The 25,554-nt window shown below is 54.7% G+C and overlaps 2 protein-coding genes across 5 annotated transcripts; one reads left to right on the top strand and one right to left on the bottom strand.

Annotated features, from left to right (window-relative positions):
• Positions 1-29: 29 nt before the first annotated feature.
• Positions 30-6,686, bottom strand: PPM1M (protein phosphatase, Mg2+/Mn2+ dependent 1M). The gene is made up of 10 exons (XM_085236213.1): positions 6,420-6,686; positions 5,567-5,690; positions 5,147-5,401; positions 4,468-4,580; positions 3,629-3,713; positions 3,224-3,342; positions 2,724-2,787; positions 2,113-2,220; positions 1,517-1,665; positions 30-1,238 (listed from the first exon to the last, which is right to left on the bottom strand). The coding sequence occupies exons 1-10, from the start codon at positions 6,632-6,634 to the stop codon at positions 1,091-1,093; spliced, it is 1,380 nt and encodes a 459-aa protein (XP_085092339.1). The 5' UTR covers positions 6,635-6,686; the 3' UTR covers positions 30-1,090.
• On the top strand, positions 6,672-25,508 carry TWF2 (twinfilin actin binding protein 2). Of its 4 annotated transcripts, XM_085236214.1 has the most exons (12): positions 6,672-6,826; positions 12,829-12,906; positions 14,956-15,134; positions 16,178-16,273; positions 16,670-16,774; positions 17,989-18,003; positions 20,243-20,275; positions 20,729-20,785; positions 21,801-21,926; positions 22,013-22,163; positions 22,500-22,621; positions 23,546-25,508. In XM_085236214.1, exons 1-12 carry the CDS (start codon positions 6,802-6,804, stop codon positions 23,711-23,713), a joined length of 1,155 nt encoding a protein of 384 aa, XP_085092340.1. In that variant the 5' UTR covers positions 6,672-6,801; the 3' UTR covers positions 23,714-25,508. The 4 variants fall into 4 exon arrangements, with proteins under 4 accessions (XP_085092340.1, XP_085092341.1, XP_085092342.1 ...); XM_085236215.1 differs by lacking the exon at positions 20,243-20,275; XM_085236216.1 differs by lacking the exons at positions 20,243-20,275; positions 20,729-20,785.
• The last annotated feature ends 46 nt before the right edge of the window (positions 25,509-25,554 follow it).

The raw sequence follows: 25,554 nt of genomic DNA, 5'->3' as shown, positions 1-25,554 counted from the left end.
TAAAGCCTGATGGGAACAAAACTGGAAGATACATGAAAATTATTTTTTATTAGGACTCTCATCCTACAAACTCACGCGGTTAACAAAAGACAATGGGGTTTGTCCGCTTCACTGAGTCATGTGGCAAACTTGTGTGAGGAATAATGAACACAAAAGGAAGGAAACGGGAAGCTTGTCCAGACCTGAATTTACCTGTCTAATGAACAGCTCAAAACCTTGGAGATCTGCTTTAAAGGCTGAGATCATCTTGGCATGTCTTCTGTTGCAATGAGTGCACTGCTTGTGCATCAGCGCCCCAGCTAAATGGGAACAACCGGTTCTATTCTACTTGGAGCTCTTCTAGGAAATGGGCTGACATATTTCCTTACACACTTCAGCTCTCATCAGCACTACTACAAAACCAGCCTCGCGGCCGGTAGTCGGAGTGACCCCCAAGTGTTAGTGAGCGTTCTGATCTAAAATTTGTTAGAGGTCTGTACGTTAAGTACCTCACGTGTAGCAGAAATGCTCTTAAGGTATCCACCTCTCCAGTGGAGGCTCCATCTGATAAGCTCTATTTTGAGATGGTGCTGCCTACAACTGGAAAGTTCTCACCTGGAAGAGGTGTGGGCCACCAATGTTGGTAATTGCAGCAGTTCCCAGTTTTTCAGCTGATGGAGCAAATGGATATGAGGGACACCTGTAGCTTATATGTTCAGTTTGAGTCTGATTAAAAGCCAGTTCTCAAGATTGGATGGACCTCACTTGATCTTCATTCTTTAATATTAAAAAGGAAGAAAGGTTGCTAGAGATTGTGGATTTGAGGTTTGCTGTCCTTAAATCTTAATCGATGGTGGTCTTTGGCTCCTGTGGCTGCTTCTGCAGTTTCCCATTGGCACAGCAAGGTAAATGCAGCAAGAGGAATGATTTGTTGCCCACTGTTGTGTTGCACGTTGTTGATCCTCTTTGCATAAGTGCTGGCTCTGCGTTCTCAGGTTTCGCATCAGGTGGTGTTGCTGGAGGAGGGTGCATGACTGGCAGAAATCCCTCAGTCCTGTGCTGATGCCCAAAAGCACCATAGTAGGGGGGCACTGAGATGCTGCCTGTCATGCTAACAGTCCTCAACCCTGTTGTGTAGTGGGATGACAAACATGGAGATGTCATCATAGGATGCCTCCTGGCTATCATCCAGCATCCACTGGTGGCCCCTCTTCTTTCCCCTTGCTCTGCACACCAAGCTCTTGGCCAGTTCTGAAAATCTGGGAGTGGGGAAAAAATGAGAGTTTTGGTTTAATTCAACTCTGCCCCCCAAGATCAACACTGAGACAGGGCTCTACAGTGCCAGAATACGTTTCTGAAGACATAAGCATCATCACTGCTTCTTTAGGATGCAGAAATACTAGGAGTCAGTCCTTCCAGAGTCCCCAGAAAGAGTGTTTGGCCATGCTAGAGCTGACCTGGAAGCCAAGTGATCTCAGCGTGTGTTTGGTCCAGACAGGTTCTTTGGGAAGGGAAGCAAGGATGAGGCTGACGTTACCTGTGGGGATTGGTCCTGTTTTCTGCAAGGAAGCTCCTGGCTGTGTGGGCCACATCTTCGTTGCACAAAACATCCCAAAGGCCATCAGTTGCCATGATGAGGACATCGTCTTCCTTAATGTCATGCAGAGCAAAGTCAAATACATTCACCTGGAAAACACAGGATTGAATCAGGGGGTTTTCCACATGTGAAAGCTCTAGCTATTTACCAAGGGCTGTCACGTTTCCTGTATTGCTTTGGGATGCATTAAGCAACCCTGTGATTCTTTGCTTCCCCATGTGAGGGTAATCACAGACTGCGAACTTCTCCAAGTAGGTGGCAACCAGTGGTGAGTGCACTCCGTTGTGGTCAGAATGCCAGCAGAAACTCCACTTGCTGCAGTGCATAGGAGGGGGCAGGGGGGTAACTGCTTCCCTGAGGGATGGCTGAGTGCGGGATCTGGGGGCTTTGAACCTTTATGTCCCCTTGCTGCTACCTGGGCAGCATGCAGACAGAATGGGATGGAAAAAGGGCACGGCTGAGACCTGCTTAGTCACTACAAAATGGGAGCGGCTGAATTCCATCACCCCCCTGCAGTTCCACATGTTCCGACTAACCTTTGGAATGCAGGAGAGGAAAGGTTTGACTTCGATGTTGGTGTCGATGACTTTGAGCTGATGATCCCCTAAGCCTCGAGAGACAGACAGAGTTCCCAGCAAACGAGCCTGGCCCCAAACAAATCAAATGTAAGAACACGGTTCCCCTAAAGGCAGCTGTGTGGTTTGCCCTTTAGGAGCGTCATCCACACATCACCAGAGCCACCCCAGGAGGCATGAGAGATGGAGAAGTGATTACAAGCGATGGCCTGACAGGAGCATGGACATGGACAACCAGCACAAGGGTGAGGTAGGACTACATGGGACGTGATAGAGGCTCATGCTGAAGGCCAAAGGTGGGTTCTGTACTGAGCAGCATGTCCTGCAGACCTCAGGGAGCCCAAGAGGGCTGATGTCATCTCATGGTGTGAGACGACAAGGAAGAAAATTGAACTGACTTGAAAAAAAATGGTCATTTGTCTTTGCAAAGGGGTGGCACGTGGGCTGTGGCACTGGTAGTGGCAGGGCTCTTCCTGCTGCACCCCTGTGTGCATACGCTGGATGTGTGCAGTCAGTGACCCAAAGAGTGGCTGGGATGCTCTGGCCTCCCAGGGCATAAAGCATCAAGCTACCTGCTTCCCGTGACCATGGACAAGAGGATACTTGAGGTCAGCTTTCTCCACCAGCTTGTATCCCCTAGAACAGAGCATTCAGAGTTGATTTGGTGTCTGACTTGATGGTACAACTCAGTCTGAGCATTTCAACTGTGATTCAAGGCTCGTGGTGTCCCCATGCACAGGGAGTGACTGAGGAAGGCTCAAGGCGACTTGCTGAAGCAGATGCATTAAGAATGACCCCTTGTTGAATGCCAGGGTGTTTCTCCCTCTCCATTTCCTTCCAGTTGTACTGTGGCTTCCCACCTCAGACTGCAGAGCCCAGCACTATCTCCCACTGCTGTTCCCTGCAAAGGTCCTGTTCTTCAGGCAGAGCAGAATTACTGCTGGGCTGTTGCTCACAGCATCCTTTACCACGATAACAGCTCTGCATTCAGACAGCCCCTCGAGCATCCCATTGCCACTAGCAGGTAAAGCTGCCCCGTGCCCCATCCTGCCCCCACACACAGAGGACCCACCAGCCCTCCATGAAGTAATCCCTGTACAGGACTTTCTGGCCCACGTCATCTCCCTTCAGTCTTCGTGGAAACTCGAAGCGCGTGAATTCCTCGTCCAGGAGTTTGGGGAAAAGAAAAGCCTGAAGGAGAGAACAAAGGTATAAGATGGGCAGGCTTTGCTTCTGCAGGAGCGAGCACCAAGACTGTGCTCTGCTCACACGCTGGGACTCGCACCCCCAGCTGCAAAATGGGAACAACAGTGGGAAAACACATCCCAAGGGCCAAGCTGCGTGCGAGCATCTCCAGCACCAAGTGCTGTTAGTTGAATCCTGCTCACAGCCTCCCGTGGCTGCTGACAGTTTGGCTCCTACCACAAGCCCTCCCCGACCCAAGTTGATGGTCTGATGGGTGAGAGGAGTCACTCACCAAGTGCTGGAGTCGCTGCCTCTCTGTCTCGGGTGTGAACTCAGAGCTCATGGGCACAACGGTGTCCTTCAGAACAAGAATGGCCCTATGAGGAAAAGAGGCAAAGAGCTGAGCTGCGTCCTGCCCCATCCCCATCACAGCTGCCCCATCTCTACCGACCTCCTGTTACTGGGGCTAGCCCCAGGGTCGGCCAGCTGAGAGAGCTGTGGCAGAGCAATGCCAGAGAAGAGCCACACATCCAGGAGGGTTTAAAAATGCTGGTGTGTTTTAATACTGCAGTTGTGTTATTGCAGCAGAGAACAGAGCCTGCCTGGTTTAACAGTGGCGGAACTCCCTGCTGGAGGAGTGGTGGCCAAAGACAAACGAGGAAGCTCTTTAACATGCTTTGAAATCAAATCCCACTTTTGAACCCCTGCCAGGATCAGCTTACTGCTGCACTGCCCTGTGGCTGGGCAGCATTAGTCTTGGAAATCTGAAAGCCCTTCTAGTAGGCATGGGAGCACCCACCCACCCACCCACCCATTCACTAGGTCCCATAGCAGGCAAGCAGCTGTGCCCCACAGCGTGCTGCACGCTTACCTTTTCTAGAATTACATAAGGTGCTGGAAACCTTATGGTAAGGCATTGGAACAAGCTGCCCAAGGAAGTGATGTAGTCACCATCCCTGGAGGTGTCCAAGAACCGTGGATATGTGGACATAGCTCAGTGGGCACAGTGGTGATGGGTGGACAGTTGGACCTGATGATCCTCGTGGTCTTTTCCAGTCTTAATGATTCTATGGAACCTCTGCTAATTCCAGCTCTTGTTCCCAAGCAACCTCTCCCTTTCCTTGCACTCACCTGCTGTCCCCAGCGTTTGCCACATACAGCTTTCCCTGGAAATAAAGGGCAGCCAGAGCAGTGCAGCCTCCTGTCTGGTTGGTGGCTTCCATCTCCTGGCCAATGACTTCATCCTGTGGGTTTAAACAAGTTTGAAGAGCGATGCGAACCAGGGTGCTGCTTTCTGCAGCTGCCCTCCTGGCTCCTAGCAGAAATCTGGAGCTAAAACTGATTTAAGGCAGTCAGCAGGAAATCAGCAAGGTGAAAGTCAGCAGTGCTTCATGCAGCCAACAAAGTTATCACTGTTGGACTGAGTGCTAAGGACAGGCTGATAGCAGAGATCTCAAACTTGCATATGGTCTATGAGTCTAACAATAGCCGTGGTCTAGCCCTGAAGGAATGTATTCCCTGGGAGCAGAGATGCTGCAGCTTTGCTCAGTGTCAGCATCACAATGGCCGTGAGGCAGACCTCAGGCAGCTGACTGACCCAGCATGATGTCAGCTCGCCTTAAGGGTGTGCTCTGATATTCCTGCCTGCTCGAGGAGCTGCGGAACTCATTTGGCAGCCACAGCCTAGCCCAATGCACAGCATCCCTTGCCCATGTGGCAAACCCAAGCAGCTGGGCAACCGGTGCCTGACCACTTCCTGATGAGAGAGCTCAGAGCAAGGGAACCCTTGCTGCAGGGACAGAGAACTCACACATTCCTGGAAGGCATTCTCTAGGGCTCCCACCACCACATCTTCTGTGTGGATGTGCTTCTCTTCCACAAACTGGGGGTCACTGTCACAAACACAGCGCCCGCTCAAGTGCATGGGGGGACGGGCCTCCACGATGGCCCCCGCGACCTCCTCCAGCTTCTGCTTGATGCAGTAGTGCAGGTAGTTGGAGGCAATGATGGCAGCTTCTGGGCCACCGTGGCCATCGAAGAGTGCCCAGTAGTAACCAGTCAAAAACTGCAAGAGAGAAGAAAGATCAAGCAGTGAAAAGAGGCAGAGAGGGGCCATGCAGACAGCAGCTCGCAGTCAGGACGTGCTGAACGTGTTCTGCCTGGCTTTTCCAGCCAAGCCGATGGAGCAACACCTTGGGAGCACCTGAGGGAATTCAGAACGGGGCCGTACCTGCGTGGAGCACAGGATCAGCCACTCCTGGTCCTCCTCCAGGCCTGGCTCCTTCCTGCGCACAGAGATCTGGCAGCACGTCGCCTGGTCCTCGTTGAACTCTGATTTCTCAGCATTGATAACCCTGCAGGAGCAAACACTCCAGCTCAGGGGTGAAGCACTGCCCAGCCAACATGGGAGTGAGTCCCCAGCCTTCCTTCCAGCCCCGCGCTTGCTTGCTCCCTTCTTAAAGTCAAGGATCTCTTGGCTGGGAATCTAAACATCAAATCTAGCAGGAAAAAGCTTCACCTGGGATACAGCGAGTTGTGGGGAAAGAGCTGTCATGGGGCACCCCTGTCTCATCAGTCCCTGCTGGCAGCCAAGGCAGCTGTGCCAGGCCGGTGACAGGGCTCCTTCTGGCCTTAACGCTGGGCCCTTCTCTCCCTGCACAGCTCACCTCCTGAACGTTGCAATCCCACGGCCTCCAGGTCACAAGGCTGTCCCATCACAACATCCCTCTTCCCATAACCGAGGCAAACGCAGAGATTTATGGGGTTGTGTTTTTCCCTTTGCTATTACGGTGTTCTGCCAGGGCTCAGAGCTCCAGTGCTGCTCACCCCGAGAAGCCCCTCTGCCCGCTCCCTGCAGCTCATCTCCTGGGGACACGCGGGCTCCCTTCACCGAAGAACAGAGGGTTCGCTGCCCACCGCTGCCTCGCACAGCGCAACGAACGCACCGGGGCAGGGGATCACCGCGTCCAGCCCTGCCCAACGCTCCGGGGCTCCTCGCCACGCCCGCAGCCCCCCAACACCCGCTTCGTGCCCCGTAACCCCACGCAGCCCCCAGCCCCGTAACCTCCAACGGCCGCACTCACTCGGCATAGCCCGAACCCCAAGGCAGCGGCCGCTCCGGCCCGGTGCCCCGCACGGTCCTGCCGTCCCTCGGGTTCTCCTCTTCGCCTCGGAGGAATTTGGGCCGGTGGTACTGCGGCGGGGCGGGCTGGGGGGAGCGCGGTGCCGATTCCCGGGCACCTCCGGGCCGTTCCGCGGGGCCGCCCCGACGCAGCCGCCGCAACCACTCGACGGACATGGAACCCCGAGGGCTCCCCCCGCACGGACCGGGCGCGGCTCGGGGTCCGGCTCCTCCCGGGGGCGGTGCGGGCGGCGGCTCCGCCCGGTGCCGGCTCCGGAAGCGTCGGTGCGGGCGGCGGAGCCGTTTCCTGCCCGGGACGCGGCGGAGCGGAGCGGAGAGGAGCCATGACGCACCAGACCGGCATCCACGGTAAGCGTGGGCCGGGCCGAGCCGCCGGGTCGCACCGCTCGTTCCCCGCCGCGGCTCCCGGCTGCGCAGGGTGGGCACCGCGGGTGGCGGTCGGGGGGAGCGCGGCCGATCCGAGCGCGCTGCTGCGGGGCTTCGCGCATCCTTTGTCTCCGCGCGATGCCCGAACGCGGCTCGGCACCGCGAAGGTGTCTTCTGCCGCGGCTGCTCCGTTATGCCATGGGGTCTGCGCAGCCGGCGGCCCTTCCCCTGCGATCCAGCACCGGGCAGAGCGGCACAGCCCCGCCGTGAGCCCAAAATCCCAGCGGGGCGAAGGGTGGGAGCGGCGCGGTGCGAGCCCACCGCTGTGCTGCCGGCCGCCTCCCGCCGCAGGGCTGCGTTCTAAACAGAAAGAACGCCAGCAGTGCTGTCTCTGGAATTTCCGTGTTGGAAGAAGGCCGACTTAGGGGGAAGGATATGTGCGGGGATCCCCGGAGGCGGCCCCGAGGTTTTGGGAGGGTGACCGTGTGTGTCTCCGTGGCGTTTCCCCCCGCTCCCACCTGACACCTCCCTGAGCAGCGTTAAGCAAGACCGGAGGCACTGCATAATTGATGGAACCGAATTGATATGCGAGCAGAGGTGGGAAAGATGCCGGCCCTGGGCTATGCTGGGCGGGCTGTGCCAGCTCGCTGTGCCTTCCTCGTGGCCAATGCCTCTCTGGGAGCATGGCGATTTTAGGGTGAATTTATGGCCACTGTTCCTTTGCAGCACACTTTGGTGACGTTCCCTTGGCTCGAGGACAGCCAGGAGCATCATTCCCGTTGGGTGCTCGTGGAGCAGCAGCTGGGATGCGGTTTGATGCTCAGATGCTGCTCCTGCTTGGCCTGGCAGTGCTGGTGGCCGTCGGCCCTTGGGTTCTCATTCATTGCCTCTAAGCCTTAGGCTGCCACATTAAAGCTCAGGACCTCTTTGTGCTTTTCTCTGGTTGCAACAACAACAAAACCGGAACCAAAGCAGTGGGCACAGCACTCTGAGCTCTCGGTGCAGGCAGCGTGCACTGCCCTGGTAGGGTTTGCAGCATCCTGGTGCTTGAAACAGAGGTGGAGGAGAGGCATTGGCGTTGCACCGCTGCTCTTGCAGTTCACTGACCTGTGCCAGCCCCAGCAAGGCGATCTCATCCCCTTCCCAAACTGCTTGGAAACTGCTGGGTGAGTGCATCAGGGGGTCCTTCATTCTCCCCCGCCCTGGCACAGTGGTCCCCATAACTCCTTCCCCCGTCAGCGAGCTGATTCACTCTCTCTCAGATGAGCACAGCAATGCTGCTGCTGCTTCCTCCCCCTCTGGGAGTGCCTTAGCTGTTTGCCAAGCAGGAGGGATTTTCCATGTCTTCCATCTTCGTGTGTTGTGGGTAAGCCACCCAGCCTCATCTGCGAGCCTGGCTCGCGGTGATAGCTCGGAAGGGAGAATTTGATATAAGCAGTGAAGGGAAGGCTGGGTGTGAGTGCCTCAGAAAGTCGGGTGACCTCCTTTCCCTGCACAGCAGGAAGCAGGCGTGTGCTGGGCAGGGGGGGGAGGAGCATCATTCTGTGTGAGCTGACTTTGGGGGAGAAGATGAAGGGTCCCGGGGAGAGGGAGGTGATGGTGGTGCTTGCATGGATGGCAGAAATGTTGGGGTGAAAACGTGTCTTGAAGGGTTTTTTCCATCTAGAAAGTGGGCAAGAATGAGCAAGAATGAAGTGGGAGGTGAAGAAGGAGCAGAAAGTGGGGGGATAGCAGTGTTGTGGCTGCTGAGCTGCTCCTTGCCCGTCCCCCGTGGGAGCTGCTGGCTCTGCTCCGAGGCTGACTCTTCGATGAGAAGGAAGCTCCAGAAGGAAACTGTCTCTATCCAGCACTTCTCCCACAGAGCGGTCGGGCACTGGCACAGCTGCCCGGGGAGCTGGGGGAGTCAGCGTCCATGGAGGCGTTCCAGAACCATGGGGATGTGGCACTGAGGGACGTGGGCAGGTGGGGGGGTGGACGGTGGGACTTGGTGACCTCAGAGGTCTTTGCCAACCATAGAGATTCTGTGATTCCTTGGCTGTAGGTGCGCTCTGCGGGCAGCAGAGAGGAATGGTGGTGATGGGGTTTCTGCTGAGATAAGAAAAGGGAAACGAAAACCTCCCTGCTCCTGGTGCCTGCGCAGTGAGCTGCTGCAGGGTTGGCTTTGAGGAGCTGATCTCCATCTGTGGTAACAACTGCTTCTTCCGGGCTGGGCACCAGTGCTCTGGTTCCTGGCCTTGCTTTGCAGCGAAGAGCAGAAATGCCTTGGGCATATGCAAAACACAAAGCAAACACCCCCATGACTCAGAATGCACAGAAGCAGGCTCTAACCCCTGCAGAAGTTGCAATTGAGCTGTAATTTTGAGGATGTGTAAATAATATGTGCCTCTTAAAGTAGTGGAGAAGAGGAAGTCCCTTGGAAAGTGCATGTCGAGAGCCTGTAAATGCAATGAGACCAGTGCTGGTCTGATAACCAGAGTGAGAGAGATTCTGATGGGGAACTGGGAGGTGCCAGGGTGGGGGGAAGGTGGCTTCCAGGCAGGCATATGGAGGCGAATGGCTCATGGGATGAGTGGCTGGAGATACCCAGGCAGGATATGCAGTGTGGCCAAGACTCAGTGCAATCCTCCTGCAGAATAGAGCCCAGCATCAAAAGGTTGAGGGAACTGGGTTTGTTTAGCTTGGAGAAGAGAAGGCTTTGGGAAGACCTCATTGTGGCCTTCCAATATTTGAAGGGAGTGTATAAACAGGAGGAGAAATGGCTGTTTGTGAGGGTGGATGGTGATAGGACGAGCTATCACTAAATAGGACTCAGTTTTAAACTGAGACAGGGGAGGTTTAGGCTGGATATCAGGAGGAAGTTTTTCACACAGAGGGTGGTGAGGCACTGGAACAGGTTGCCCAAGGAGGCTGTGGATGCCCCATCCCTGCAGGCATTCAAGGCCAGGCTGGATGTGGCTCTGGGCAGCCTGGGCTGCTGGTTGGCGACCTGAACACAGCAGGGGGTTGGAACTGGATGAGCATTGTGCTCCTTTTCAACCCAGGCCGTTCTATGATCATGGAGAACTGGAAGATGCTTTGGTTGTGTTCTCTCTTGCTCAGATGTTCTTTCACCCCCCTCCATCCCCCTTCCGTTCTACTTTCTCATGCAGTCTGTAGCTTTTTCAACAGAGAAAAAGGCTGCCTGCAAGGCCACGATGAGAAATGCAATCTTCTCAGTGCCCAAAGCAACCAGCCAAGCTGCAGGAGGGATTGGCAGTGTGCAGTTGCCTCAGCTTGAGGATAGTGGCCAGAGGATGAAAGATTGATGGCTGAGGGCTCAGGTTTCGTGCCGGGAGGCCGAGGGGACGCGGCACACTGAGAGAGGCATCTGTTTCAGGGGACATGTATTATTGATCCGGGAGCTGTCAGCAGGCCGGGGATGAGTGGGAAGGCCCAGCAGGTGGGGGCTGCTCTCTGGACACGGCCCCAGCTCCCTCAGTCTCGCGCGGCCTGTGCCGTTCTCCTTGCACGACACCAATGCTGAGGCTGTGTCAGCGCCACGTAACCTTGCTGCAAGCTGTGCTCCTGCTCCTGCCTTCACGACTGACTTTGCAATGCCATGAAGCCATTAACCAGCATTGCTTGCCCCCAGCGTGACCCTCTTTCCAGAGTTGCTGGCAATGCACGCTGCTCTCTCCCTCTGTGATGTTTTGCTTCCTAGTGAATTCATCCTATTTCTTTTTTTTTCTTTCCAGCCTGTTCCTCCAACCTTCTGAGAGAACAGGGAGCTCTCCTTGTCCTCCAACATGCACTTTGCCTCTCCTCTATTCCTGACTGCAGGACGCGTTGGTGCGGTGGCCAGATCTGACCGTGGAGATGTGGACTTAAAGCTGGACCCACATCGGGTCTGGGGACCTCCTGCTGTGGGCACCGACCCACCAAAATGCACCTGAGCCGCCTTCCCCTGGCCGTGCCCTTTTGCCTCAGCTGCTACCTACCTCCAGCAACCACAGTGCAGCATGGTGCCCTGCTGCCTCCAGGACCTGCCAGCACTGAGGACTTCCCTTGAGCTCTGGGCCCACCCTCTGCAGCTCCCATTGCCATGCAGCTGCTCTGGGTTTTTGTTACAGGCAGGGCTCTCAGCCCCGGGATCGCATCCTGGGGACACCCCTGCCGCCTGTGTCACCCCATGCCTCAGTGCTGCTCCCTCCTCCGTCCCTCTGCTTTTCCTTTGGAAGAGGCTGGGGGCTCTCTGTTAATATTTCAGGCACGCAGACTGTCTCGTCAGGTCTGCTATGCCAATTAAGCAGTAATCATGCTGTAATGAATCAGTTGCTGAGCTCATGCTGAAAGCCTTCACGGCTAGCATGTTCCTCTCCCTTGGCTCTGTGCTGCAGAAAGGAATGGCACAGACACATCAGTGATTATTATTACTTTTTTAAATTTTTGGTGGTTTTTTTCCCAGAATATTTTAGCTTGGAGCTAGGAATATCCAAGCTGTTATTCCCCCTCCCTCCTGTTTGGGCAGCACGATGGCAAAGCGTAACGCTCATCAGGACTCCTTGGCTCTCGTGTTTAGGTTTCCTAGGTGTAGAAACATCTCTTTTTCTCCTCCTCTTCCGCCCCGGGAGAAACCTCTCGTATCTTCAGCAGCCGCAGCAGCTGCTGGGAGGAAGCAGCCTGTCAGCAGGGAAAGGACTAAAAATACCCAGCAGCAGGCTGAGTGCTGCTGGAAAGCTGTGTGCCTCCATGCTGCCGGGGGGCATGGGATGGGTTTGGGAGGATGGTCCTACTCCCATGTCGTGCTTGGGTTTGGCTCTGAGCCTGAGGGCTGTTTCTCATCTGTGCCTTTTCTCTCTGCAGAAGATGCCCCAGGCTGGTGGGCCGTGGGCAGCTTGATCTGGTGGGGGGCAAGCAGCCCATGGCAGGGCTTGAGGCTGAGGGGCTTCACGGTCCCTTCCAGCCCAAGCTATGCTCTCAATGAGAAAGCATCAAGGAAAGGGAGAACTTCTAGACCTTTGCTCAGGACAGCTCTTGAGATGGTGAAACACATGCAGCTCAGATTTATCACATGGGAGGGAGGAACCAGTCTGCCCAGCCGCTCTGTTGACCCCACAAGCAGCAACTTCCCGTTGTGTTTGCGCTCTGGGGCTGCTGCAGGGAGCAGAGGATTGCTTATCTTTGCAGCACTTGTTTCTGTATTTCTAATAAGTGCTGCAGTGCTCTGCAGCTTTAAAGTCTCAGGATGGGATCTTCCAGGCGGGATGCCCTGCAGTAAGCACCCTGCCTGGGTTCTTCTTTCTTGCAGAGCAAGGCTGGAGCAGAACACATGGAAGGGTCTGTTATAGGGTGTGCACTTCTGTGCTGCCTCCCACAGAGCTCTGTGCTGCGTGGCTCTTACCTGCTCTGACCCCCGTGGCTCCTGGTGCTCTCTGACCCTTCAGATCCCCTTTGGCTGCACGGCCGCATCCATTGGGCTCGTTGTTGAGCTGTCCTGTGGGTATCTGCCTGCAGCCATAGCCGATGGCCTGCTGTTCTTTCCCAGAGGGCTCAGTTTCAAGCTGGTGCCTCCACTTTGGGCTCACTGACCTGCAGCGCTGGGGCTCAGCAGCATCCCCACCTTTCCTAACATCTCCCAGCCACCCTGCGCTGCAAAGTTAATAAACTTGTCACTTGAGCTCTGCCTGCACCAGCCAAGCCATCAGCTAAATTTGGGTGCTTATGTTCACCCAGGCCAAGTATCAGGTTATCTGGATCACATGTGCTCCCAGCTGCTATTTAACTCTGAAGCCTCTGGGAGACGCAGCACTTTACTAGCCCCGATGAGGCCAGCTGTTTGGATTTCATATTATTTTTATTATAACATTTTGGCACTGGTTCTTTCTCTTTTTTTTCTGGACTGTTTTTAATTAATATCCTGCCAAATCACTTATCCCCACGGCCTGTCAGTGAGCTGCACCTGCTTTGGCCCTTCAATCTGATCACAATGTTTCTGGTTCTTTCAGCCACCACGGAATTAAGGGACTTTTTTGCCAAAGCCCGAAATGGTTCAGTTCGGCTCATCAAGGTGATCATCGAGGAAGGTAAGCTCCATTTTTAAATGTTTTGATTTATGTTGTGTCAGCCCAGTTCTCCTCTTTTCCTTTCTTTCCTCTTTGCTGGCCAAATATGCTGAAAAATAGGGCTTGCATTTCTGGAAATGTTGTACAGATTCCAAGTGGGGCTTCTTGGCACGTGGCAGCATAGAGCAGAGTGCTGTGGGTCCATGTGAAAACCAAGCCCAAAACTCAGGTGAGCTGCTGAGCAACTCTTGGCAACAACAGCCTCGCAGCCTCTGCTGGGGCCGCTCTGGGATACGCAATGACTTTGCATCCTGCTGACTTCAGACCAGCTCTCCAGTGCCCCCAGTCCCAGGTCCTGCTCCTTCCTGCTGCTTTGGCACAGGGGGCTGCGTGTTGCCCTGCTGCGTTTGGCCACCAAAAGGTGCCTTTGGGACTCAGTTTTTATCTAATAAGCAAGTGGAGCAAAGCACTGATTGAGCATCCCAGCAGGAACCTCTGAGGTGTAGGTTTTCTGTCTGCTCAGCTTGGTACAATTGCATATGAATGACTTGTTTTTCACGGAGCAGTGTGGCACTGGCCTACCACTGGGACTGCAGTGACTTCAGCCACCCTGGAGCTCAGCAGCTGTGCATCCAACAACCATTTTTGTTCTCTGGTCATCTTTAGCCTTTAAAAAGCTCGTCCTTCTGTTAGGGATGAGTCAGATAAACCCAGGCTGCAGTGCGGCTGTGAGGACTGCTGGCTCTACGTGCTGCTCCATAGCAGCAACGGAGATGTGTTACTATCAGTGGAAATCACATCCCCTTGTTTGGCAGTGCTTTGTGCTTTGGATCCTGCCCTGCCACCATGCTGTCACCTCCATGGTCTGGGCTCTGGGAACACCAGCCACGGTGCAGTTTCTAGCTTTGCTGCGGGAGCTAGGGAGGAAAATTTGCCCTAAAGAGATTGAATTGAACTGCAGAGACTCTGTGGGAGGAAGCAGAACAAGCTGCAGAGCAAACAAAGGCTGAAAAGGGTGATGCTGGAGGTGGTCCTATAGAGAATGCTGATGCTGGTGTTGCATTTCTGGAACAGGCAGTTCTTCAGCCCAGGGAACACCTGGATGCTGCAGGCTGCTGAGGGCGCTGCTGTGGGCTGGCTTGTGCTGCTTCACCTGCAATGAATTACCTGGTGCTGGTTGCCCTGTGCATGGGGTGCTGGGACATGTGGCAGGTGGGAATGCCTTGGGGCTGCCAGGGTGTTTGGCCAGGTGAAATTTGTTGGGCTCTCTTAGATTTTGGAGCTTTCTAAAAAGCCGAGTCCTTTTGCCTCCCTGCTTTGTATTACTTAAGTCTACACTGAGGTTTTTATGCTGCTTCTTCCTTTCTTTCTCCAAGCAGATGGTTTTATTGGAGATAAAGTATTTTCAGCTCTGCTTTTCTGAAAGCACGTGTTGGGGATGGTGTCTGTGTGGAGCAGGGCTGACAGAGCAGCTCTGGGCGAGCTGCAGTAGTCCTTCAGCTTTTTGAAGCCTCTTTTCTTCCCTGCGAATCGTGTGGAGGAACATGATCTAAAAGCAGCTTTTGGATGTAGGGTGTCCCACACTCCAGGGACAGAGCCACAGCGCGTGCAAAACCTCATTGCTGCACTTCAGGAACACAGAAAACTGCTGTCCTTGCTTCCTGAGAGCTCTTCTGAAGAGGCTTTGGAGAGCAGCAAACCTTTCATTTCTCTCTCTGATATTTCTCTCTGTGTTCGTACCATGCCTACGCTAGCATTTAAATCCCAGCCCCACACTGCCCTGCTTGCTGCTTGCTGCTTGCTGCTTCCAGCCCCATTGATGCTTGCGTAGCAGGGGAAAAAATACCCTCTGGACACTTGAGATGCCACCACATGTGTGAACTACGTAAATCCTCTCCAGAAGCCAGGGCTCTCTGGCAGCACAGCCTGCTGCAGGGGGACACAGCGCAGACCCCTGGCTGCTTATCCCTCGAGCAAGTGTTTTTGTATCTCTGAGGTTACAGGGAGTCTGATCAAAGCAGCTGAGCCTTGCCTTTGCATAACCCTCACTTTTCTCTCTTCTCCTTCCAGAACAGCTCGTTTTGGGAGCACACAAGGAGCTGGCCCGGCGCTGGGACATGGACTATGATGCCTTTGTGCTACCCTTGCTGGATGAGCAGCAGCCGTGCTATGTGCTGTACCGCCTGGACAGCCAGAACGCCCAGGGCTACGAGTGGCTCTTCATCTCCTGGTCCCCTGATAACTCCCCGGTGAGCTCTGCTGTCCTGGGACCTGTGGCATTTGGGTGGGAGCAAGATGGGCGGGGGTCCAAAAATCTTCCTTCAGTGGCTCCAGGATGTGTAACTGTAGGCCAGCAACGACACCTGCTGGCTCGTAGGCCGGTGTTGATGTTCCTGTGGCTTGTGACGTTGGCCTTAGCATAACCCAGGGACTGTGAGCCTTGATGGCAGAGGGTTGGCTTGGTCCTCTGTGTCAGTCAAGGTGGGCTGGGAAGTGCTTGCAAAAGTTCTTTCCTGAACAGAGTTTTGCAGGAGAACAGTGCAAGAACAGTGCTAAAAGGTGAATGGAAGCAACGTTTTGTTTTGTTGGTGGGGAATTTTCATTGGAATCATGTGGTCCTTTATGGCGACTCAACAACATCAAACCACCAGTACTGTTCTATTGCAACATGATTGTTTTCAGGATTCCCTGTGAAGCTGCTGTCCATCTGTACAATAAACCAGTGAACTGTGTTTTGAGGCCAGAGCTGCTTAAGGCTGCAGCATGCACGTGCCTCCATGCATAGCTGTGGAAGTAGAGCTGATATGTGCCCACCTGTGCTCAGAGCAATCCCCTGGAACTAGAGCTGCTGAGGTTAGAAACAGGACTCAGGTAAAAACCAGGTGGTTGTTTCCAGGTACTTTATAGCTTGTAGTGCCAATAGCTACAGAGAGCTTTCTGCTCCCTGAGAGAATCTGGAGTCTCTGTATCAGTTTTGATGTATTTGTTTTTGTGTGTGTTTGTGTAATCAGAGCATCCCGTGGTTAGCAAGCACATGGAGGTGACATTATTCCTTGTTGTGCTCCTGGAGCAAGCTGGCTCCCAGGGATGAGTCTCAAATGACAGCACCAGCTGTGGTTTTAGCTGCATGTGGAAGGGGTGGCAGGCTGAGCTTGTAACCCAGAGGCTGAGCTTTGGGAAGGCAGAGCATTGGGGTAGGAGGTGACAGTGACCATCAGGTGCTAGTGGGATGGAGGTGACAGGTCCCCTGCTTCCTTCCCTGACCATGTCTACTGTATCCCTCCTCACACAGGTTAGGCTGAAGATGCTGTATGCTGCAACCAGAGCAACGGTGAAGAAAGAATTTGGAGGGGGGCATATAAAGGATGAGATGTTTGGAACAGTTAAGGTACAGTCGTGGTTCATATAGGGTTCTGTTCAATCTTTTGAGTTAAAACCTGAGCTCTGGGAGCCTACCCTAGACTCCAGCTGCTGGCATCCTGCTTCATGGCTGCAGTCAGACTCTGGTCTCCTTTTCTTCTTGCTGTTGTGGTCCCAAGCTTTGCCCCTCAACCAGGGGTCGCGCTGCTGCGTGGCTGGTGGGATGGCCTGGATGGGCAGGGCTCAAATCGAGTGTGGTATTTGCATGGAGGTGTCTGAGAGTACAGCCCACACTGGTCATTCACATCAGTAGGGAGAGAGCCAGAGCTTGGGATCTCAGATCCAGGCTGGGGTCATAGCCCTGTCCTGTGTGCTCTGTGGTGATAACTCCCTAATATTTCCCTTCTTGTCCCTCCGTCTGCAGGAGGATGTGTCCCTCAGTGGGTACCAGAAGCACGTATCATCCTGCTCTGCGCCCGCCCCGCTGACTGCAGCTGAGCAGGAGCTCCAGCAGATCCGCATCAATGAGGTGGGCATCCCGTGGCACCCAGCCCCAGGGAGGTTTGGAGCTCAGCCTTTGGTGCAGAGGTGGCTCACTCTTACAAAGCTCCCTTGTGCGTGTGCTTTTTAACCTGCTCCTGAACCTGCTGAGGTGGATCAAGCGTTTGCATGACCTCATGGTCAAACTGATGATGAATTTTATAGACTCTTTTCTTCGCTAGGACAAGAGCTTGGATATCTACTTTGCATGCTGTAATTAGCAATTAGCGGGCAGGTGGAGCCTCAAGGCAGGCAGCGGTGTCAAATCTTTAGATATCAGGGTGAAACCCAGAGCTGGAGTTGAATTTGAGGGGAAAACAGGAAGGATCCCAGCTCATGTTTTAGCTGTAGCAGTGTATCTTCCCAGTTTCATCTGTGGCTGTGAGGGGTGCTGTGCTAAAGGGGAGAGGTCTTAGCCTGAATGTTTGGGGCTTAGTGCTGGAAGGAGGTATGAAAATGGCTGGATGAGGCCAGGCAAGGCTGCAGCACAGCACTGCTCCTGCAGCAGCATGAGACACTCATGCCAATCTCTGTGATGCTGTGGAAACCTTGAGGCTGTGAAGAGGATCCTATGGGGTGAGAGGACTGCCTGGAAGCTGTGTTTGGGAGGAGGGGGATTTCACAGGGGCGTCACAGAAAGAGCATCCCTCTCTCTTCCTCCTGTGATGGGTCTGTGGGGCTCAGAGATGGATGTGGAGCCTGGGAGATATTAAGCCAAGCAGTCTAGTCCAGTTAGTGGCAAAGACAGGACAGGAGCAGGTCTGGGGGCAGTGCCAACCCAGTGCATTGATGTTGCACCACATTTCTCAGTACTGCCTGAACCTTCCTTTCCCTGTAGACCTGGAGAACTATGGAGTTTATTGCTTGTCCTGCAGCATCACTACTGAGCATGTGGTGACAACCACGGGGGTGGTGCTGGGCAGATATGATGAGTGGATCTGGGGCATGCCACCGAAAGGTGATCTTCTAATAGGGCTTGGTGTAGTCATCCCAACTCCCACCTAGAGGGTATGGGCAGGATTTAGGCTGGAGAATGCAAGATGACATCTTGAAGAAGAGAGAGCTAATAGTGCTTTGAGACAAGGCTCTGGGCTGTGCTGCTTATCTTGCAGTAACGTTGGGCTTTTATGGTCCCGCCCAGGCCATTGCCCTGGCTGGTTGGTGTTGTAGGATTAAGTGCTTTTTCTTGGCTGTGTCTTGCAGGGTGAAGTGGCTCAGGTAAGTGTTGCTCGTTCTGCTTGTGTTTCCAATGATCTGCTGCTTCCCACCCTCCTGACTGCAAGAGGTGGCTCCCGAGTGAGCGAGCTGCCCAGGTTTGGTTTGGTTGGGTTTCATTTTAAAGGTACGCTGTCCCCTGTGTAAGCCTGAACCACAGCGAGTAGACCTTCTCATCTAGAAAGAGAGAAAAATCACTATTTTGCCTCTGAATTTAGTGTGAAGCACCTGGATGCTTGGGCTGCTGTAGGGTCTCTGTTGGTGCTGACCTTAAAGCAAGTTTCTGGAGCGGTGCAAAGCAGAGAGGGGCTATGGGAGCAGCTTTCAGCACCCTGTACAGCAGTACCTCTGTCCTTGCCTGGCCATGCATATTGCTGCAGAAGCAGAGTGACAGTAACCTGTCTCTTTGCAGAACACCAGGTGTGCTGCAGCACAAGGGAAGGAGGCTGCAGCAGTTGTGTTTGCAGTGCTGGTGCTGTGCTGCTGGCTTGTGTTGGCTCTGCAAAATGCTGGCGCTTCCCCCTCTGTCCCCATTACCACAGCTGGGGTCAGAGAGCTCCGTGTCCTTTGTAGCTGAAACACTGGCAGTGTCTTCATGTGGGGTGACAAAACAGACACTGAGGAGTGGCTGTCACCTGCTGGGCAGCCCTGCAGCGAGCTCAGACCTCAGCAGCTCTGCTCTTTGGCTCTCTCTTTGTTAGTTCAGGACCCTGAGCTCTGTGAATCCACCAGGATTTTGGAAGTGACACAAGGGACACTGTTTCTTTAAAAGCTTTAAACCAAGTGCTTTGCAGTGCATGTCGTTGCCACTTGCCTGGGATTGCTGCTGGTGGTGCATCTCTTAGCGCGGTCTCTAACCTTTGTGAGTTTGGCATTTCTTACTGTGGAAGTGCTGGTATTCCTGGGCTGGCATCAGGCACCAGTGGGAAGCAAAAGGCAGCAGCAAAGCAGGAGGGTGGATCTGGCAGCTGTGCAGCCCAGCCTTCTGCACTGGGACAGGGAGGAGTTGGACCAGGCTGCACCTGGCATGGAAAGAGGGGATGTGCTGAGCCATCCTCCTGATGGCTGGGGGAAGTGTGAGGGAACTCTCCAAAGCTGAAGGCAGAAAATGCATCACTGCTGTGCTGGAGGCTGTGGGCGACCTATGGGCTCAAACAGTGGTTTTTAAATGGAGATTGAGCTGTCATAACAAGTCCCTCCCCAAATGGAGAGTCTTTCTGGAAGCACTTGGAGGCACTGCAGGCTCAGAAATGCAGAGGGAAACCAGGTTTATCTCTGGGGTGGGGTGGGAAATGAAGGCAAATTAGGAGCTCTGGTCAGCACCCTGCCAGCTCTCAGTAGGGAGGGGAAAGCAGAAAAAAAATCTAAAGAAAGGGAGGTAAAACACCCCCCAGCCCCGCAGCCTAAGTGCTGCTGGTGGGCAGGCCCAAGCCAAGAGCTGTGGGATGCAGCTTGGCCATCCCTGTGCAGAGCCTGGAAATGAGCCCAGTGCTTGTGGGTTTAAAAAGAGAAGGAGTAGGAAATGCCACGGGGAGGTGTGTTGCAGAGGGTAGCAGTGCTGGGATGACCTCTGATCTGGAGAGCTTTCCGACTCCATCTTGCTTCATCCAGCTTTGAAGCTCTTTGCTCATCTCCCCAGCATCATTTAGTTCTCAGGGCGTTTGCAGGGGAGAAACACGGGGGTCTGATGTTGGCAGTGGTAAATCCCATGTGTCACATCTCTGCAAGGGAGGAGAAGGCAAACCTGAGTGCCCTCAGCATCTGTGTGAGCTTACCCCGTCTTTGGCTGTGGGAATGCAGAGCTCCTCATCTTCCTATACTCTGAGCTTGGAAAGTAGCTTGGGCACATTTTCCCCAAACCTTTAGGGGGATCCCTCTTTTAGGGGCTTCCCCTTTGTGGGGGAATTACCCCCAGCCCTGTTGCTGTAACTCCTCCATCCCAGCATGGGTTGGGCAGTCAGCAGGAGGCAGAGCGGAGCTGGTAATGCCCCTGGAGCTCCTGTTCTGTCCCAACAACCAGTCCCACAGCCGTGCTCAGGGCTGTCCCTCCCCAGCACTGACATTTCCCATGTCGTTTTGTTACTCTCCATGCCCGCACCCAGGACCTGCTTTCCCTGGCCTCCAGCAGAGACATGGTAGGCCTGCACCCTCCCGGCATGTTGGTACCACCCCCTCCTTGTTCCTAGACCCATCCATCCCTGTGTGGGTGCCGTTGACAGTGTCTCCTCTCCCACACCCGCAGGATTCCTGCTCACAAGACTCAAGCACGGAGATGGTAGGCTGCTCCACAGGCCGTGTGCTGCATGCTCTGCTCCCTTTGCCCCCTGCTCTGCCCAGGGGAGCTGAGCTCACGCCGTGCTGGGCTCCCTAAACAAACCCCCAGGGAGCTGGTGTCTGAAGTCTGTGTTGGACTTGAGATGGGGATTAGATCACTCCTGGGGATTTTTCTACTTCAAGTTGGCGATGGGTGGGCTGCTCGTGTGCGTTATTTTCCTCCATTATCACCATAGGGGAAAAAAAAAAAGGGAGGGGGAGGGAAGGGGAGGGGGAGGCATTGAGAGGCTTTTCTCATCTTTGCACTAAACCTCCTAAACTGATCCCAAACGAAACCAGCACTTGGTGTGCAGTGTGCGGGTTGGCGCTGCTGTGTGCCTGGGGCAGGTGGGGGGGGCTCAGGGGCAGCTCCTCCGCCGTCGGCGTGACTCCGTCTCCCTGTATTCTATGGCAGATGGTGGGGGGCTGTTGCTGCTGCCCATCGCTGGTAGAGTACCCCAGCCCCGAGGAGGTATGCTGTGCCGCTGCGCGTCCCGCTCTCCTTTCCCTCCTGCAGGGTCACAGCACAGCCCTGTTCGGGGTGGAGGTGCCTGATGTGACGCGGGCTGTCCGTCTTTCTTCCTCTTTGCAGTGGCTTTGGTCTGGTGGAGAGGGGATTTGTTTGCTCCTCCCAAAGCAGGGATGCAGCCTCTGCTTTTGGGGATTTGGTGTGAAAACGGGGCTTGTGTGAGCTGCGGGTCTCTGAATCCTCGCTCCGGTGTGGGCAGTGGGCATCTGTAGGTGACCCGAGACCCACGCAGCTGGATGCTGGGATTTCAAGGCTCCCTGCACGTTGCAGTGTGGGAGGATGAGGTGAAGAGGCAGCAGTGTTGGTTGCGGCACTCTGCCCTGTCCCCAGCTAGGACTTCTCTGCAAACAGCCTTATGCTGAGAATCGTAGAATCACAGCGTGGTTAGGTTGGAAGAGGCCGCACAGACCCCAGCCCCACCCCTGCCATGGGCTGGCTGCTTCCAGCCTCTCCATGGCCTGGGACACCTCCAGGGGTGGCACCCACAGTTCTGGGCAGCCTGTGCCAATGCAGCCCCATGAGAAGCGTCAGTAGTGCTGATGTTGGCTGAGACGTTCTTTTCTGGGAGCGGTTGTGCAAGGGAGGAGAGCAGAGCTGGGGGTCTGGGGGATGCACAAGCAGGGACAAACTCTGCTGGGTGATTCCTGTACGCTGGGAAGCAGCACAGTCCTGAGGCTGGTGACATCCTAAATGTTAATGCTGTGTTGCCAGTGAGCTGTGTCCCAAGCATTGCCTCTGCCTGAGAGCTTTGCCAGCACTCCTGCGCTCACCCATCAAACCTACGAGTTCCTGGGTTAGGCTGGACAGGCCTTCTGACCCCAGGAGGGCATGGATGCCCCCAGCTGCTGCTCTGTGCCTTGGCAAATGCAAGCATGAGGATGCACTTTCACCATGGGGCAGCTGAAGATGGCACCTGGTCCATGACCACCCTGACACTCAGTGCTATTTCTGTTTGCAGGTGAAGACAGAGATCAGTGTGGAGAGCAAGCACCAGACCCTGCAGGGCCTGGCCTTTCCCCTGCAGCTGGATGCGCAGCAGGCTATCCAGGCACTGAAGCAGAAGAAAATCAATTACATCCAGCTGGTGAGTCCCTGGCACGGCTCCTCCTGCACCTCCAAGCACCCTTTGCTGTGGCACTTTGCTCTCTTTTGTCCCTTTCTGTCAACCAGAAGCTGGATCTGGAGCGGGAGACCATCGACCTGGTGCACACAAGCCCTACAGAGATCACTGACCTGCCCAAGAGGATCCCACAGGACTCTGCTCGCTACCACTTCTTCCTGTACAAGCATTCACATGAGGGAGACTACCTGGAGTCTGTTGGTGAGCAGTGACTGCTCAGAGCTCCTGGCTGTGCCCTTAGCAATGGTGTGGGGGGTCAGAGTGGATTCTCCCTTGCCGTGCTCCCCCCAAGGGAGTGGCAGCAAGCCTTTGGGGCCCAGAGAATGTGGGGAATGCACAATTCAGGTCTTGAGTATGGAGAACTGGGGAGGATTTGTGCAAGGGGCTGCTGAGTTGTAGAGTATGGCAGCGGGACGGCCTGGCCTCTGCGTCTGAGCTTGTCAGGCTCTTCAGCCTGGAAAAGCCCCAGAAAGCCAGGATCTGGCTGCTCCCCATCCTTGTACGTGGGCAGCACTGAGCCTTGTTCCTCTCTCGCAGTGTTCATCTACTCCATGCCTGGGTACAAATGCAGCATCAAGGAGCGCATGCTCTACTCCAGCTGCAAGAGTCGGTTGCTCGACACCGTGGAGCAGGAGTTCTATCTGGAGATAGCGAAGAAGGTGAGTCGCTACCTCCTGGATGTGACGTGGTTTTGACTGGGGTGGGGTCTCAGAAGTCAGGGAAGCCTCAGGCATCACTGAGGTTGTTTCGCAGCGGCCTGGAGAAAAGGGGAGTGGTCTTGTACTGACATCTCTGAGCAGCCCTAATGGGTATCCCCAGCATCTGTGGTTTTGGTGAAGACTTCTATCCGGTAGGAGAGGATGGATTTCCCTGCTTGAGAGCTTGAAATGACCTAAATCTTTGAGTCATTTGACAACAGAACTTCACACGGTGGGCATATGGAGGCCCCTTTGCTTCTACCCTTTGGGTCCTTGGTCCAAACCCATCATGTCCTTGGGGAGGAGTGCGGGGTGGCCCTGAGGGAGCAGCATTTTGGGGTGCGAAGGCAGTCAGGCGTTGAGATGGGCTGCCCCAGCCCTGGAAGAATTTATGAGACGTGTGGATGTGACAGTAAAGGACATGGCTTGGTGATGGCACTCCGTAGCTCAGGTTAGTGGATGGACTTGATCCCGAAGGCTTTTCCCAACTCAGCTGATTCTCTGAAAGCTGCTAAAACCCTTTATGGTAACTGTTGAGTCCCAGCCTGAACCACTGATTGAGCACCTGGGGAAAGGACCCGGTCAGCCCTGGGAACACAGGTGAAGGGAATTCGGCTGTTAGACAGGAAGGGATGGAGCCTGGCTGCACCTCTCTTAAAGCTCATTGAAGGGCTGACTGCCACTGGGGAAGGATCTCTGGTTGGAGATCCTTCCCTTGTGGAGTTTTCCCTGCAAGCCCAGATCTTTGGAGATAGATGAGCACCTTTCCTTTCTCATTGTAACACCATTTCCATTTGTGCTAGTCCCTTTGTCGTTACACCTCCTGTGTCACCATTCCATGGCGCTGACCTTTCTGATGGTAACACACCCCATTTCCCTGTGCAGATTGAGATCGACGACGGCGCTGAGCTGACGGCAGAGTTCCTGTATGACGAGGTGCACCCCAAGCAGCACGCCTTCAAGCAGGCCTTTGCCAAGCCCAAGGGGCCCGTGGGGAAACGGGGACAGAAGAGGCTGATCAAAGGGCCAGGAGAGAACGGCGAGGACAGTTAGATCCGGATGAGGCAGGGACGGGTGGTGAATGGACAGCATCCCCCTGACGTTTCCCAGCTTCCACCCCTCCGTTCCAGGCCTTTCTGCTGACCTGGGGATCTTTCCCTCCATCTCAGCCTTCCCCTCCCCTTCTTTTCCCTTTTTCATTCCTTTTTGAGCATCAGGACGGGTTGTTTCTCCCGACGCAGAGCAGTGGGATGGGGACAGGCTGTAGGTGTTTGTGTTTCTTTCTCCATGTCCTTGTGCGAGCCTGGGAGCAACTGGGGAAGCACGGGAGCAGCAGCACCATGTCCCCAGCCTACCCTGGTTCCAGCTGGGACCAGTTTCCTTGGTTTACCTGTGCTGAGGGAAGGATTCACTCACCTACAAGCTGCTCTATGCAAAAGAAGGAGATGGTACCTCGTGTTGGTTTAATAGCAGATTACATTAAATGCTTGTTTCCCTCCTCCCTCTTCCTACAGCCTTTGCTCAGCAGAGCCCCGCTGTGCAAGTCCTATGGCTGCCCAAGCCTTTCCAGGCTGCAGCCCAGATCCATCTCTGAAGAGGGGACTTTAGTCCAGCACCTGGCAGGAGCATTTGTCCCTGGTGAGAGACAGCCCCTTGTTCTATCTGGATTTGCCTTTTGGGGAGTACAGATGCTTCTCCCTTCCCCTCTCACTCCCAGCTGTCATACAGAGCATCCTCATGGCCGGGGCCCTGGACATGCAAGCAGCAGCTGCCCAGTTCCTGACACTGCTGGTGGCTTCCCATACAGCCACTCCGTGCTGTTCCCACCCAGCTCTGGGTCCCTGTGCCTCCTGGGCTGGGCTGGCTGTGAAGCCCCTAGGGTCTGAGCTGGGGCACAGGGATGTGGCTCAATGGACTTTGAAGCCAGTTTTTAATGGGTATGGGCAGAGGAAGGGCAGCACCCAGCTCTGCTTTGGTCCATTCTTGGTGCAGGGCAAGGTCTGAGCTCCACCTGACTTTGGAGAAAGGTTACTGTGCCTGTTGGCAATGTTTGGATCCCCTTTCTGATCCACCAAAGACAGCCTTTTCCCTCGAAGGGAGCTGTTACAGCCCTGCCTCAGCCCTGCGGCTGGGTTTGGGACAGGAGCCAGAACCCATTCCATGCCACCCCTGTCCCCTGTGCTGTCTGTCGTCCTACTTCATCCTTCCCCATTTCCTTCATCCCCATCCCTGTGCTTTTATCAGCATAGGGGTGCCTCAATGTTTGTAGTGTGATTGCAAGGCAGGGGCTGGCCTGACTGCTCCATTAATTCTGGGTGTTGTCATCTGTGGGATGAATCTCTGGTCCAGGCTGGCACCCAGGTGAGAGAGGGGGTGGCTGAACATTGCCCTTCGCAAGGAAAAGGGTGTGGGAAATGGGATAAAGCCCTGAGCCCCTGGAAGGCCACCCAGCTCCCACCCAAGTGGGCTGCCCCAAATCCCTGCACAAGGAAGGTTGCCCCCAGGTAGGGCCAGCTGGGGCTCCATGTGCTCACAGCATAGAGGACATCGCTGGTCACCAAGGGCTGTCCCCAGGGGTTGAGTTTGGCACTGTGGATTTGGTTTTTCTTAGAGGACTTGGGGAGGAGAGCACCTTGCTGCTGGGTACCAGCGAGGCCTGCTTCCCCCACACCCTGGGCAGTGGTAACACCAGGGCTGCTCCTGTGCCCTTCCCCGCTCACCGGTGAATGTGCCGATGTTGCCTTGACCGTGTTGGGGTGCCCCAGTGAGGGGGGTGTGAAGCCTGGGGGGAGCGGAGCACACTGTACTGAATGCTGTATTTTCTAAAGAATAAAGTATTTTTAAAGCAGTCTGCTGTCCTGCTGCTCTCTGGGGTCTTCTGTGGTCCCAGGGTT

The sequence above is a fragment of the Meleagris gallopavo genome, chromosome 14 (genome assembly GCF_905368555.1).
Source record: "Meleagris gallopavo chromosome 14, MGAL_WU_HG_1.1, whole genome shotgun sequence".
NCBI lineage: Eukaryota > Metazoa > Chordata > Aves > Galliformes > Phasianidae > Meleagris > Meleagris gallopavo.
The sequence above is the reverse complement of the archived record's forward strand: the minus strand, read 5'-3'. Positions and strand labels throughout refer to the sequence as shown.

What these genes read in the sequence shown, in the direction of transcription:
- PPM1M (XM_085236213.1), bottom strand. Translation starts at nt 6,634, where the DNA reads ATGTCCGTCGAGTGGTTGCGGCGGCTGCGTCGGGGCGGCCCCGCGGAA. An exon ending in TGGGGTTCGGGCTATGCCGA is followed by an intron (nt 5,691 to 6,419) that starts GTGAGTGCGGCC and finishes TTGCTCCTGCAG; the next exon opens with GGTTATCAATGCTGAGAAAT. An exon ending in TCCTCTCCTGCATTCCAAAG is followed by an intron (nt 1,666 to 2,112) that starts GTTAGTCGGAAC and finishes TGTGTTTTCCAG; the next exon opens with GTGAATGTATTTGACTTTGC.
- TWF2 (XM_085236214.1), top strand. Translation starts at nt 6,802, where the DNA reads ATGACGCACCAGACCGGCATCCACG. An exon ending in GGTCCCCTGATAACTCCCCG is followed by an intron (nt 15,135 to 16,177) that starts GTGAGCTCTGCT and finishes CTCCTCACACAG; the next exon opens with GTTAGGCTGAAGATGCTGTA. An exon ending in ATCTGGAGATAGCGAAGAAG is followed by an intron (nt 22,622 to 23,545) that starts GTGAGTCGCTAC and finishes TTCCCTGTGCAG; the next exon opens with ATTGAGATCGACGACGGCGC.